The sequence below is a fragment of the Callithrix jacchus genome, chromosome 7, assembly GCF_049354715.1.
Source record: "Callithrix jacchus isolate 240 chromosome 7, calJac240_pri, whole genome shotgun sequence".
Lineage (NCBI taxonomy): Eukaryota > Metazoa > Chordata > Mammalia > Primates > Cebidae > Callithrix > Callithrix jacchus.
In genome coordinates this window covers 69,616,958-69,630,524 of record NC_133508.1, presented here as the reverse complement: position 1 = coordinate 69,630,524, position 13,567 = coordinate 69,616,958, and the positions used below count along the sequence as shown (strand labels likewise).

General features: G+C 45.3%; 1 protein-coding gene and 1 pseudogene across 9 annotated transcripts in view; one reads left to right on the top strand and one right to left on the bottom strand.

Moving 5' to 3' along the window:
• Positions 1-1,735: 1,735 nt before the first annotated feature.
• Positions 1,736-3,411, bottom strand: LOC100406110 (cyclin-dependent kinase 4-like; annotated as a pseudogene).
• Positions 3,412-6,323: 2,912 nt separating this feature from the next.
• The window catches only part of AK2 (adenylate kinase 2), a 28,036-nt gene continuing 20,792 nt past the window's right edge, over positions 6,324-13,567 (top strand). For all 9 annotated transcript variants that reach the window (XR_013519915.1, XR_013519914.1, XM_003733401.5 and 6 more), the window contains exon 1: positions 6,324-6,433. Coding sequence is in view for 7 of the 9 variants with exons in the window: in XM_003733401.5 (XP_003733449.1) it covers positions 6,341-6,433 (93 nt within the window). In the remaining 2 variants the exon portion in view is untranslated. The remainder of the gene's footprint in view (positions 6,434-13,567) is intronic.

Below are 13,567 nucleotides of genomic sequence, written 5' to 3'. Positions count from 1 at the left end.
AATAAAGGATGACAAGACTCTTTTATACCCGTAAACCACCTCCGGGGCTGGGGGTGAAGGGATTCAGACATTCTGAGGGCCAGGGGATTCCGTAAATCACCTCCTGGGCAGAGAGGAGGGAGCAGGTCTCCGGACATTCCAAGGGCTAGGGGACTTGTCACTTCGATTGTTACCTAAGTGGTTTACAGAAGTCAAGATAAGCGTTAGTTTACACATTGTCTGGGCAGAGGTGGGATCCACAGATTTTTAGTTACTTATTACAAGTCATAGGAGCCAGGATGGAATTAACTTGGGCTGCTTATTCTGGTCATTACCAGCAAGCAAAGGCCAGCAATTCTGGTAGTCACTGATAAGAAAAGGTAAGCAGCTTTACATACTGAGCACTAGCAGTTTTATTTACAGAAGCCAAGGTTAGCAGTCATTGTGAGGAGAATGGGGCAACTTATTTTTGGAAAACAGCTTTTGTCTTTTATAAAATGGCGTTGCTCAGTTTCCAGTTATAGCACACAGAAATTGGTTGGAACTGAGTCATTCAAATCATAGCAACCATAAGAAATTGCTTGTTGGGTTTTGGGGTTGCCTCACCCATGTTTAGACCCAAATGAGGGGATAACCTCAGAAGTGAGGCAGAGGGAGATCAGAATATCATTTTTATTAACAAAGCTGCATGAGATATGCATTTCCTGATAGAAAAGCGGGGTTATGAATTCTGGACCCCCAGGTTAAACTTTTCCACCTGGTCACAGGCAGTACTAGAAAATCATCATAGTGCTCTCTCTTTTTCTTTTCTTTTCTGAGATGGAGTTTCACTCTTGTTGCCCAGGCTGGAGTGCAATGGCATGATCTCAGCTCACTGCAACCTCTGACTCCCAGGTTCAAGTGATTCTCCTGCCTCAGCCTCCCAAGTAGCTGGGATTACAGGTGCCCGCCACCATGCCCAGCTAATTTTTTGTATTTTTTGTAGAGGGGGATTTCACCATGTTGGCCAGGCTGGTCTCAAACTCCTGACCTTAGGTGATCCACCCACCTCAGCCTCCCAAAGTGCTGGTATTACAGGTATGAGCCACCGTGCCCAGCCTCTTTTTTTTCAGATGGAGTCTCACTCTGTCACCTGGGCTGGAGTGCAAGTGGTGCAATCTCAGCTCATTGCAACCTCCGCCTCCTGGGTTCAAGAGATTCTCCTGCCTCAGCCTCTCAAGTAGCTGAAACTACAGGTGTCCACCACCACACCCAGCTAATTTTTGTACTTTTAGTAGAGATGGGGTTTTGCAAAGTTGGCCAGGCTGGTCTTGAACTCCTGATTTCAAGTGATTGATCCACCTTGGTCTCCCAAAGTGCTGGGATTACAGGTGTGAGGACTGTGCCTGACCAATCATAGTCCTCTCTGTGAGGGCTAGACTGTGGGAAATGTATTAACAGAACATGGAGGAAGAGGGCAAAAAATCGTGCTTCTTAAGGGCAGGCATATTTGAAAGAGAAAAAGAGAGGAGGGGACTGAGTTGTGCCTCGCTCATTCTCCCCATATTCACTAATGAGATACAGGTTGAGTATCCCTAATCCAAAATGCTTGGGACCAGCAGTATTTCAGATTTTGGATCATTTCCAGATTTTGGAATATTTGCATATACTTAATGAGATACCTTGGGGATGGGACCCAAGTCTAAATATAAATTCATTCATGTTTCACATAGACCTTATATACATAGCCAGAAGGTAATTTTATATAATATTTTTTTTGTTTGTTTTTCCTGTATAAAAAAAGACTCCCAATATAAAGGTAGGGAAAGGGACACGAGGGAACATACCCCTTAGTGTAGGAAATAGGGGGGCAGAAGGAGAGGCCTCAGAAGGAGAGGTAGGAGGGGAATATCATTAAGGCAGCAAAGTAATCTCTGTAGAAAGATGGAGGTGGAGCCTCTACAGCCTCAGAGACAAAGGCAGAGACTGCCCTCTCAGTGTCCAGAAGGGAAATGGCAGCTTTTCTTCCTTCCATGGCAGCCACTCCATTGCTCACTCCGGATTACCTTCATCCTTATGTAGGTAAGAGTGCTGCAGAGCTCGAAAGGCAGAGATTCGCTTGTGTGGGTTAAAAGTCAGCATTTCCAACAGCAGATGTGCTCCCAACTCCTCCATCTCAGGTGCACTGGACTTTTCTACTAAAAGTACAAAAATTAGCTGGGTGTGGTGGTGGACACCTGTAGTTTCAGCTACTTGAGAGGCTGAGGCAGGAGAATCTCTTGAACCCAGGAGGCGGAGGTTGCAATGAGCTGAGATTGCACCACTTGCACTCCAGCCCAGGTGACAGAGTGAGACTCCATCTGAAAAAAAAGAGGCTGGGCACGGTGGCTCATACCTGTAATACCAGCACTTTGGGAGGCTGAGGTGGGTGGATCACCTAAGGTCAGGAGTTTGAGACCAGCCTGGCCAACATGGTGAAACCCCCCTCTACAAAAAATACAAAAAATTAGCTGGGCATGGTGGCGGGCACCTGTAATCCCAGCTACTTGGGAGGCTGAGGCAGGAGAATCACTTGAACCTGGGAGTCAGAGGTTGCAGTGAGCTGAGATCATGCCATTGCACTCCAGCCTGGGCAACAAGAGTGAAACTCCCCTCCGACTGCACTGAACGGGGCCCTCTGGGGTGAAAGTCTCCACGGGGCAGAGATACATCTCGAGGCCAGTCATCCTCTGGAGGCAGCCCAATCAGGTCAAAGATTTTGCCCAACTGGTTAGCTTCAGAGTTTCCACAGAAGAGAGGCTTTCGACGAAACATCTCAGCAAAGATACAGCCAACACTCCACATGTCCACAGGTGTTGCATATGTGGACTGCAGAAGAACTTCGGGAGCTCGGTACCAGAGTGTAACCACCACAGGTGTAAGTGCCATCTGGTAGCTGTAGATTCTGGCCAGGCCAAAGTCAGCCAGCTTGACTGTTCCACCACTTGTCACCAGAATGTTCTCTGGCCCCAGATCTCAGTGAACGATGCAATTGGCATGAAGAAAATCTAGGCCTCTTAGAAACTGGCGCATCAGATCCTTGATGGTCTCTGCAGGCAAGTCTGGTGGGGGTGCCTTGTCCAGATATGTCCTTAGATCTTGGTCTACATGCTCAAACACCAGGGTTACCTTGATCTCTCGGTCAGTTCGCGATGTGGCACAGACATCCATCAGCCGGACAACGTTGGGATGCTCAAAAGCCTCCAGTCGCCTCAGTAAGGCCACTTCATGAACTGTGCTGACGGGAAGGCCTCCTCCAGCTCCTCCATTGGGGACTCTCACACTCTTGAGGGCCACAAAGTGGCCACTGTGGGGATCGCGGGCCTTGTACACTGTCCCATAGGCACTGACACCAATTTCAGCCACTGGCTCGTATCGAGAGGTAGCCATTCTCAGATCAAGGGAGACCCTCACGCCAGGCTGGGGTGCTGTGGGGGCGGCCCGTTATCGGGGCCCCGGAGCTGGTTCCTGCGGCCCCATACACCCGGGCTTGGTCCCAGGCAGTTGGACGCAGAGGCAATTTATATAATATTTTTAATAATTTTGTGCACAAAACCAAGTTTTGTATACTGAATCATTGGAAAACAAAAGTGTCACTTAGACATCCATCTGGATCTGGAAAATCTGATTGTTCAGCATCACCATCATTCATGACTCTGAATTTATATGCTGTATCATTTTTTTACACTTATTCACATAGAAATAGTCAACAGTTAAAAAATGACCTACCATTAATACAGTGAAAAACTAATGTGTTCAGGGTAAATAAGTAGCATAGTAGCAGCATCAAAATAAAACCTGGAGATGCTGAAGAAACTGTATTGTATGTGTTTTGACTGGGACCTTTCACATGAGGTCAGGTGTGGATTTTTTTTTTCAGAGACAAGGTGTTGCTCTATCACTCAGACTGTCATGCAGTGGCACCATCATACCTGGCTGTAGCTTTGAACTCTTGGACTCACATAATCCTTCCGCCTCAACCACAGTAGTGCTATCATAGCTGGCTGCAGCCTCGAATTCCTGGGCTCAAGCAGTCTTTCCACCTCAGCCTCCCAAGTAGCTGGGACTCCTTGAGTGTACCATCATCCCTGGCTAATTTTATTGTTAGTAGAGGCCAAGCCTCAATAGATTGTCTGGGCTGGTCTCAAATTCCTGGCCTCAAGCAATTCCTCCTACCTCAGCCTCCCAAAGCGCTGGGATTACAGGTGAGAGCCATCACACCTATTAGTGTGGGAGTTTCTACTTGGGGCATCAGTGCTCAGAAAATTTCAAGGGTGGACTACGGTGGTTCGTAGTCCTAGCTACTTGTGAGGCTGAGGTGGGAGGATCCCTTGAGCCTAGGAGTTGGAAGTTACAGTGAGCTATGATTGCACTGCTGCACTCTAGTCTGGGTGACAGAGTGTGACTGTCTCTAAAAGAAAAGGTTTTTAATTTTGGAGCACTGCAGATTTCAGATTTTTAGATTAGGGATGCTCAACCTGTGTATCCTCTGGGGGCATTAGGTGGTTGAAGGGAAGAGAGAAGAATGTCACTCTAAAGGAGTTCCCTCCACATGGAAAAAACTGGGGCAGGGTCAATGTTCCCCTCATCACAGTTTATTCCTTATTTCCTTATGTCTAGATTACTCAACACAGCTCTGGCTCCTAATCGCTTCCAAGGCCTGTGGTTGTACAACTGAATCCTCTCAATGAATTCTGGTTTTGCTTGATGTAGCTAGAGTCTATTTCTATTGCTTATATCCAAAGAATATGTACTAGTTTCCTTTTGCTGTTAGTTTCCAAATACCACAAACTTGGTGGTCTAGAACAACGAAAATTTATTACCTTAAAGTTTTGGAGGCCAGAAGTTCAGAATAGGTCTTATGGGGCTAAAATCAAAATATCTTCAGGCTCATGTTCCTTCGGAGGCTCTAGGGGAGCCATTTCCTTGCCTTTTCTGACTTCAGAGGCTGCCATTATGTTGTAACTGAAAAGCAGGTTAGTTGCTCACTACATTCAGAGTCCAATTAAAAAGAGCAAGGTCTGAGACGAAAAAATGAATTTATTTGGAAGCTAGCTTGGGGAAGGGGCACAAAGCATCCTGCTTTTAAACGTGCCACTTCCCTTTTGGAGAAGAAAGCGGGCCTTTTATAAGTGGTGGGAGGAAGTGAGCAGGGGGAGGAAGGTGCCCATTAGCTCTGGTGGTTTATCTACTGGGCAGTTGAGTCAGTGCAGAAGTAAGTTGTAAAAGTGGCCAAGTGGGCATGCTTTCAACATGCCTTCCTGATGGGTGTGAGTTCGAAGCAATCCCCCAGAAGGTGGAAGTTCCAAGGTGAAAGTTCCCTGGCGGGCATGCTTTGGTCTGTTAATTTTCCAAGAATTAGATGAGCTTGCGCTGAAGGGCGTGTCTAGTGAAGGAGTGGGTAAAAGGCTATATTTGAATTTCTAAAGGGCTAAATCAGAAGTGGGGATCAGGAGGAAAGGAGAAGAGAATTTTTTTTTAAAGATAGAATTTCGCTCTTGTTGCCCAGGCTGGAGTGCAATGGCACCAACTCGGCTCACCGACCGCAACCTCTGCCTCTCGGGTTCAAGCGATTCTCCTGCCTCGGCCTCCCGAGTAGCTGGGATTACAGGAGCGCGCCACCACTCCCGGCTGATTCTGTACTTTTAGTAGAGACGGACGGTGTTTCTCCATGTTGGTCAGGCTGGTCTTGAACTCCAGACCTCAGGTGATCCACCCGCCTCACCCTCCCAAAGTGCTGAGATTACAGGCGTGAGCCACCGCGCCCGGCCCGTTTTGCTGTTATTTTATGGTTTGTCTCGGGCTGTTACAAGTGCTGCAATTAACATTTGTTACACACATCTTTACTCATATCCTTGATTTTATCTTTTGAACTCCTGGAAGTGGAATTGCTGGACCAAAGAGTATTTGAAACATATTGCCAATTTGTCTTCTGAGAGTGGTTTTACCCATTTAAACTCCCACGCGCAATTTAATAGGACTTCAGTGGAGTTGCTGGTGTCATCAACTGTCAAATACCGAACAGACCTCGGGCCGGACGTCTCGTCCCCCTTCGCGTTTTCCCGCCCACTCCGCACACCCGCCGCCAGTAGTCCATGCTGTCCCGCCCCTTTCTTACTCCCGCACCAATTCTGTCCAATCAAAAGCAGTCTTCCTCAGTATCGCCGTGCGGTTGGTAAGATGAAGTGTCCGTCGTGCTCAGGGGCGGGAGGAATGGGCTGACTGACGCGGCGACGGGCCAGTGTGAGCGGCGAGTGGGACGTGCGTGGCGTGCGTGGCGCGATGGCCTGGAAAGCACTGGACCTGTGAGTGGTGCGAGCGGGTGTGAGAGACTTCCGCGGATATGGCTCCCAGCGTGCCAGCGGCGGAACCCGAGTACCCTAAAGGCATCCGGGCGGTGCTGCTTGGACCTCCCGGGGCCGGTAAAGGCACCCAGGTGAGCGGCAGGACTGGGCTTGGCGGCAGAGCCTGCCGAACTCCAAGGTCAAGGCGGCCGGAGATCCAGAAGCCCTGGACCTGCCTGGAGCGGGCCGGGGATTGAGGCCTGCGGGGAACGCTGGCCGGGGTCTCGGTTCTGGTGAGGCATTTCAAGGAGGGTCCAAATTGGAGGTCGGGGCAGTCGGAGTTAGGATTGGAGTGCCCTAGGGATTCAGTGTTGAGATGCTGTATTAGGGAATCTAAAGGCTAATTAGCTCCACTAAGGGGTTAGAGACTGGAAAGGTTTGAGGGGTAGAGTGAGCCCTGGGTTGAGTATCTAGATTACAGGCTGAAGGCAGACAATTAGCTGTATAACCCAGGTTTCCTGCGAATTGGAGGTGAATTGTCCAGAATCAGTGTTACGTTCCAGGCACTGGAGGTCGGGAGACTTTTTTGATAATGATTTATGACTTACGGGGAGGGGAGGAGGAGCATCTCCAACACGTGGGGCAGAGTGAGAAATGAGATATGCTGTGAGAGCCGGTTGAGATGGGAGGAAATCTAAGGCTCTCCCTGTTTGAAAGTTGGGCGTGAATGTGTAGAACTGGTTTATAGCCTGGAGAGCCATGAGTCGAAACCTTTGAGTAGTGTCCACAAAAAGGGTTGGGAGTGCTCATGGGACCTGGCTTGGAGTTAGGACCTGAGGCTACTGCAGGCTGGGCAGCTTGGGATGACTCAAATGATTTTAGATGAGAGGGAACTTGACTTTTTTTGTTTTTATTATTTTTGTTTATGTCTTCCCTTTGATTTTTTTCCCCTTTTAAAAAAAAGTATTTATTTATTTACTTTTTAAAGATGGGGTTTCGCCATGATGGCCAGGCTGGTCTTGAACTCCTGACCTCAGGTGATCCACCCACCTCTGCCTCCCAGAGTGCTAGGATTACAGGCGCGTCCGGCCTTTTTTTTTTTTTTTTTTTTTTTTTAATTCTTGTTGTTTATAGGGAACTTAAAATTGTAACTTTCTCAATCAACAGGTTACAAAACAGGCCCAGAGAGGTTAGGTGACTTTCCCAAGTTAGTGAAATGGGTTTCATGAGCCTGGGACCTCAGGAGCCATTGGGTTAGAGTGTGAAGTTCCCGTCTGCCCTAGCAGGCAACAGGGGCCTCACTTGGCATCTGTGCCCTTTCTAGATCTGGGACTTAATGGGACCATAGATTGGGGTTAGGATTGATGATCTCATTTAGGATTTGGAAGCCTATAGGTTGGATTATAGATGTCCCCTTCTTGCTTGGGGTCTGGCATTGCCTTCTGGGCCCTAGGCCTCTGGTGAGGCTCCAAAGAGGGAAGTCTGAGCTCCCAAATGAAAGGGAATATTGGGGACTGCTCTATGCCCGCTCTTCTCTTCCTAGCACTTGCCAAATTTAAAAAATCTTGGTAAACAGTCCATCTTACTCATTCTTGGTACCCCCTGTGGCACCTAGCACATTACCTGGCCCTTGATGGTGTTAGTGGAAGTGGATGACTGCCACAGATTAATGTGAGTGATAAGGAAAGAAGTTCTGACACTCCATTCCTTCCTGTGACCTGGGCACTAGTTCAGAAAAGGCACTTTCTTTTCTCTCCACAGACTGAGATGATTCTTCTTTGGAGCTTACCTGTTCCTGATCCCTTTATCCTTTATCCTCAGCGTTGTTGACATCTCCTCTTTCCCATTGCTGCCACACTCATTTATTGGGTAATCTGCAGCTAAAGGATGTTTAATCTTAGACTCTGCAGACTTTTGCTGTGAGTGATGAAGTATAAACAGAGTAGCTCAAATGTGTCGTTGTTTTTCTTTTTTTTTTTGAGACAGGGTCTCACTCTGTTGCCCAGGTTGGAGTGCAGTGGTGCCGTCACTGCTTACTGCAGCCTCGACCTTGCAGGTTCAAGCGAGCTTCCCACTTCAGCCTCTCAAGTAGCTAGGACTACAGGCACATGCCATCATGCCCAGCTAATTTTTAAACAATTTTTTGTAGAAACGGCTGGTCTGAACTCCTGGACTCAAGTGATCCTCCTGGCTTGGCCTCCCAAAGTGCAGGGATTATAGGCATGGGCCACTATGCCTGCAAATTTTTATTTCTTAACTCATATTGAAGTTAATAATTTATGTAATTATGGAATGGACAGCCTATCCTAGTACTGGGACAAAGGTCTTATAATCTAGCAAGCTATGTAACTTCTGAGCCCCAGTGTTCTCAGCTGAAAAATGGGGTGTTAACCTACCTTGCTCATTCAACATTTCATGAGCATCTAACATTGGAGATAAAGCATTAAGCAAGACAGATAAAGTTTTTCCCCTCCTCAGTGAAAAATTCACAATGATACTGGAAGATTATTTTTTATATATATATGTGTGTATACACACACAGACACACACACACATACGTGTGTCTGTGTATACCAAGCACCCACAACCTAGATGACAGCACTGTTCCGTAGTAGGTACTCAATAAATATTGACTCCCTTATCTTAGTAACACATCTCCCCTCCCCTCCTTCAACTTGGATGTATTTCAGTGTAAGACATGATTTATTCAGGAAGTTTAAAAGAAAATTATACTAATGAGTTGATTGATAAGGGTGAATGATGGTGGAAGTTGGTCAGAGAAGGCTTTGTAGAAATAGAGGAGATTTGATTAGAGCTGGGAATTGAAAGGATAAGATTTACATAAGTCATTTAACCTCTGTACACTTTCCAGAGTTGGAACAATAAGAATACTGGTGGTTGTTTGTATTTTTGTGGAGTTTAAAAAAAAGTTCAAGCCTGGGCAAAATGGCTACAAAAAAAATTGTACATCTCTACAAAAAAAAATTGCAAAATTTAGCCGGGCATGTTGGTTCATACCTGTAGTCCCAACTATTCAGGAGGCTGAGATGGGAGAATTACTTGAGCCTTGGAGGCGGAGGTTATAGTGAGCTGAGATCTCACCATTTCACTCCAACCTGGGCAATAGAGCAAGACCTTGTCTCAAAAAAAAAAAAGATCATAAATCAGAGATTGCAAATGGTGGCCTACAATAACATTTAGCCAGCAGACACACCCCACACACCTTAACTTTTAATTATGAATTTTTAATACACAAAGGAAGACAGGATGGGATAATGAGCCCCTACCCAACCCCAACAACCATTAACTGATGGCCATTGCTTCTCCAGCCATTCTCCCTTCACAAATTATTATAAAGCACCTCCCAGGTATCATAACATTTCATTTATAAATATTTAGTATGTATTGCTAAAAGATAGTTTTTTTAAAACAAGCACAATATTCCCTAAAAAATTAACAATTTGTATTCAAATTATCTTTTGTGTTACTAATGTGATACTTTTAAGTTGCTTTTATTTATTTCTTTGTATATATTTTTTACAGGCATGTGCCACAGTCCCATCCTTTCTTTTAATTTATAAGTTCCCCTTCTCTTTTTTTTTTTCTTATGGTTTTGCTGAAGAAATTGGATTGTTTTTTCTGGGAGTATTATACCTTTGTCTGGGAATTGTCAGTTGTATTCCTCTGGTGTACTTACATCTTCCTTTGGCCTCTCTATTTCCTGTAAATTTGTGGTTTACACTTTTTTAGTAGAGATGGGGTTTCACCATGTTCACCAGGCTAGTCTTGAACTCTTGACCTCAAGTGATCCACCCACCTTGGCCTCCCAAAGTGTTGGGATTACAGGTGTGATCCCCTGTGCCCAGCCATGGTGGTTTATACTTAGTTAATATATACTTAATTCAGTTCAGATTCCATTTTTTGGGGTCAGCTACTTCACAGGTGGTGGGTGCTGTGCTCTCCCTGAGGAGGCACGTGGTATTTGCTTATCTCTGTGGTGTTTATAGTCATGCTGTTCAGTATCTAGGTTCAGTAATTCATTATGGATGGTGAAATGTGGTATTCTAATTATATCGTTCCCTGTTGATTTATTAGCGGAAATATTTCTATAAAGAGAAACTTCCCCTCACCAACTGTTTGGTTACCCCATGAAATGGTTGGTATAGAAATGTCAGGATAAATGCTTGATTTGTTCTCTTTGTCAGCTTTCAAAATAATAAGTTGACTACAGAGCATTTTCGGTTATGCAATTTTTCTTAAAAATTCAGAGCTCCAGTTTCTTTTGAGAAACCAGAAGACCTGGCAGTGATGCCTCCGTTCCAGTGTGGCAGCAGTCACTTGCAGTTGTGTGGCATTGCTGCTTTGGATGGTCTGTGTGTCTTCCTGTTCCCTGCATGGTCCTCTTCACTACCTGTTGCTTTCATTTGACTCATTTCATTCATTTGTATTGCCTGCTTGGCTCCCATTGGCAGATGTTTGCAATCTTTCTCGTAAAATCCCTAACCTAGGGTTAGTGCCTAGTGCTTGCTCAGTAATGTTTGTTTTCTTCCTGCTATATTTTGTTATTCCTGCATAACTCAGTACTTTTTGTGTTTTATGTTGTATGACTGAAATAATGTTTCCTTTTAAAACTCCTCACTTTTAACTAAAGTAGTTAAATATTTGAAAACTACCCACTTTGGCATCAATGTAATGTTTTAAAACATGTATAATGGGTTTATAGTCGGGTGTGGTGGTGCATGCCTGTAATCCCAGCTATTTGGGAGGCTGAAGCAGGAGAATTGCCTGAACCCAGGAGGCAGAGGTTGAAATAGGCTGTGATCGCGCCATTGCACTCCAGCCTGGGCAACAAGAGCGAAATTCCGTCTCAAAAAAAAAAAAAAATACTTAGGTTCTTATTTTATTTAAATAACTTTATTTCCCTGCCTCCTTTTTGGAATTGGACGCTCCTTCAGTGTGGTCAAAAGCAAAGATATGTTTCTTGGTTTTTCTGCCATCCCCCTCCTCATTTCTTCCATGTGTCAAACTTATGCCCAATTATTCGAGGCCAGGCACACTTAGGCAATCTTATAGGTCAGATGCATCAGTTATATCATTGCAGTGATACTCGCAACAACTCTGAGACCCACACTCTTATTTCCCCTTTTACAGTTGGAGAAACTGAAGTTTGAATGGCTTGTTCTCTAGGCTACATAGCAAGTAATTCACAGAGCTTCCATCTGAATGACTCCAAAGCTCCTGCTCTTTCTGCTGCTATCTACTGCCCCAGGTTAGATTTTTCTCCTACCCTATGCATGTCAGGAAGATGTGATAATTACAGCATAGTCACCCATTGCTTAGTTATGTGACAGACCCCCAAGCTAAAGATTTTACATGCATCATCTGATTTAATCCTATAACACTAGGAGATAGATCCTTTTTACTGACAGAGAAACTGAGGCTCAGAGGCTATATCTTGCCCCAGGATGCACATGTAGTAAGTAGCAAAGGTAGGATTTGAACTCATGTTTATCTGACTCTTGAGTAGTCATTATTTTATATTGTTGCTGTGTAATCTAGATGAAGAGGCAGAAATGAATATGAACGGAAAAATGCATACAAGTGCAGGGTACCAGATGGGAAGCATCAGATGAGTGACTTTGATGAATGGGGTTTTGCCATGTTGGCCAGGCTGGTGTCAAACTTCTGACTTCGTGATCCACCCGCCTAAGCCTCCCAAAGTGCTAGGATTACTGGCTGAGCCACCACACCCAGCTGCCCAGCTTAATTTAAAAAATTTTGTAGAGATGGGTTCTTGCTGTATCACACAGGCTGGTCTCAAACTTTTGGCCTCAAGTGATCCTCCCAAAGTACTGGGATTACAGACATGAGCTACTGCTTCCAGCCCAGTTAGAGAGGCTTTTGATGGGAGAAATGTACTCAGAGTGTACTACAGAAAAGGCTTGGACCCAATAGGGGAACAGAAATGGCATTCCTGTGGAGTGAGGAGCTTGAGCTGAGGTCCTTGGAGACGTATTTATGCTATGTATTTTGGAACCATGTATAAGAGCAGTTTGTCTGCAGTGGTGCAGGACATAAACACGGGGCAATTGTGAAAGTAAGTTTGGAGGGCTTGGCAGGTTTTAGAAGTTGATTGTGGAGGGCAACTGGGTGCCAGGGTAAGATGTTTGGACTCTTCCCTGTTGCACCACAGAGATGTTGAAGGCTTCTGAATGTGTATGTGTTGGGGGGTAGGTAGCATATCCAATATGTTTTAGGATATGATTCTAGTTGCTTGTGTAGGAACATTGACAGCAGGGGTGACAAAGACTGGAAGCACAGAGGTGATTGTGCCAGGCACAGTGATATGTGCCTGTAGTCCCAACTACTTCGGAAGGTGAGGTGGGAGGATTGCTTGGGCACAGCAGTTTGGGCTATAATGTGCTATGCTGATCAGGTGTCTGCACTGAATTTGGCATCAGGCCAGGCAGTGTTATGCGCTTGTAATTCCAGCACTTCGGGAGGCTGAGGCAGGCGGCTCACTTGAGCCCAGGAGTTGGAGACCATGAGAAACATGGCAAAACCTCATCTCTACAAAAAATACAATAATTAGCTGGATATGGTACTGCATGCCTGTAGTCCCAGCTACCTGGGAGACTAACACAGGAAGATTGCTTGAGCCCAGGAGGTTTGAGGCCACAGTGAGCTATGAACATGCCACTGCACTCCAGCGTGGGCAATAGAGTAAGAACCTGTCTCAAAAAAAAAAAAAAAAAGTTCAGCATCAATATGGTGACCTCCCAGGAGTAGTAGGGGACCACTAGGTTGCCTAAGGAGCAGTGAATTGCCCAAGTAAGAAAAAGAGCAGGTCAAAACTCCCATACTGATTTGTAGTAGGCTAACACTTGCAAAGCCACTGTGCTCCACCCTGGGCAACATAGCAAGACCTCATTTCTAAAAAAAACATAAGAAGATGATGATTGCAAGGTGAGAAAACGGGTGGATTTGAGATTAAACCAAATCTCTAATTTCCCCTTATTTCCTAATTGTCAGGCCCTATGTTGTATGTTTTTGCATACATAATCTTATTAAATCCCTACAACAGTTCTGCAGATAGACGTTGTTTTCTGTGCTATGGATAAAGAAATTGAGACCTTAGGAAAGGTAATGTAATTTGTTCAGAATGACACAGTGAATAAACGATACAGCCCATTTCCTAATCCAGATATGTACCACTACAAAACTCAGTCTCTGCCACTACATCAGGGCTTCACAAACTGTGTATGCATCAGAACCTCAGGTGCTGC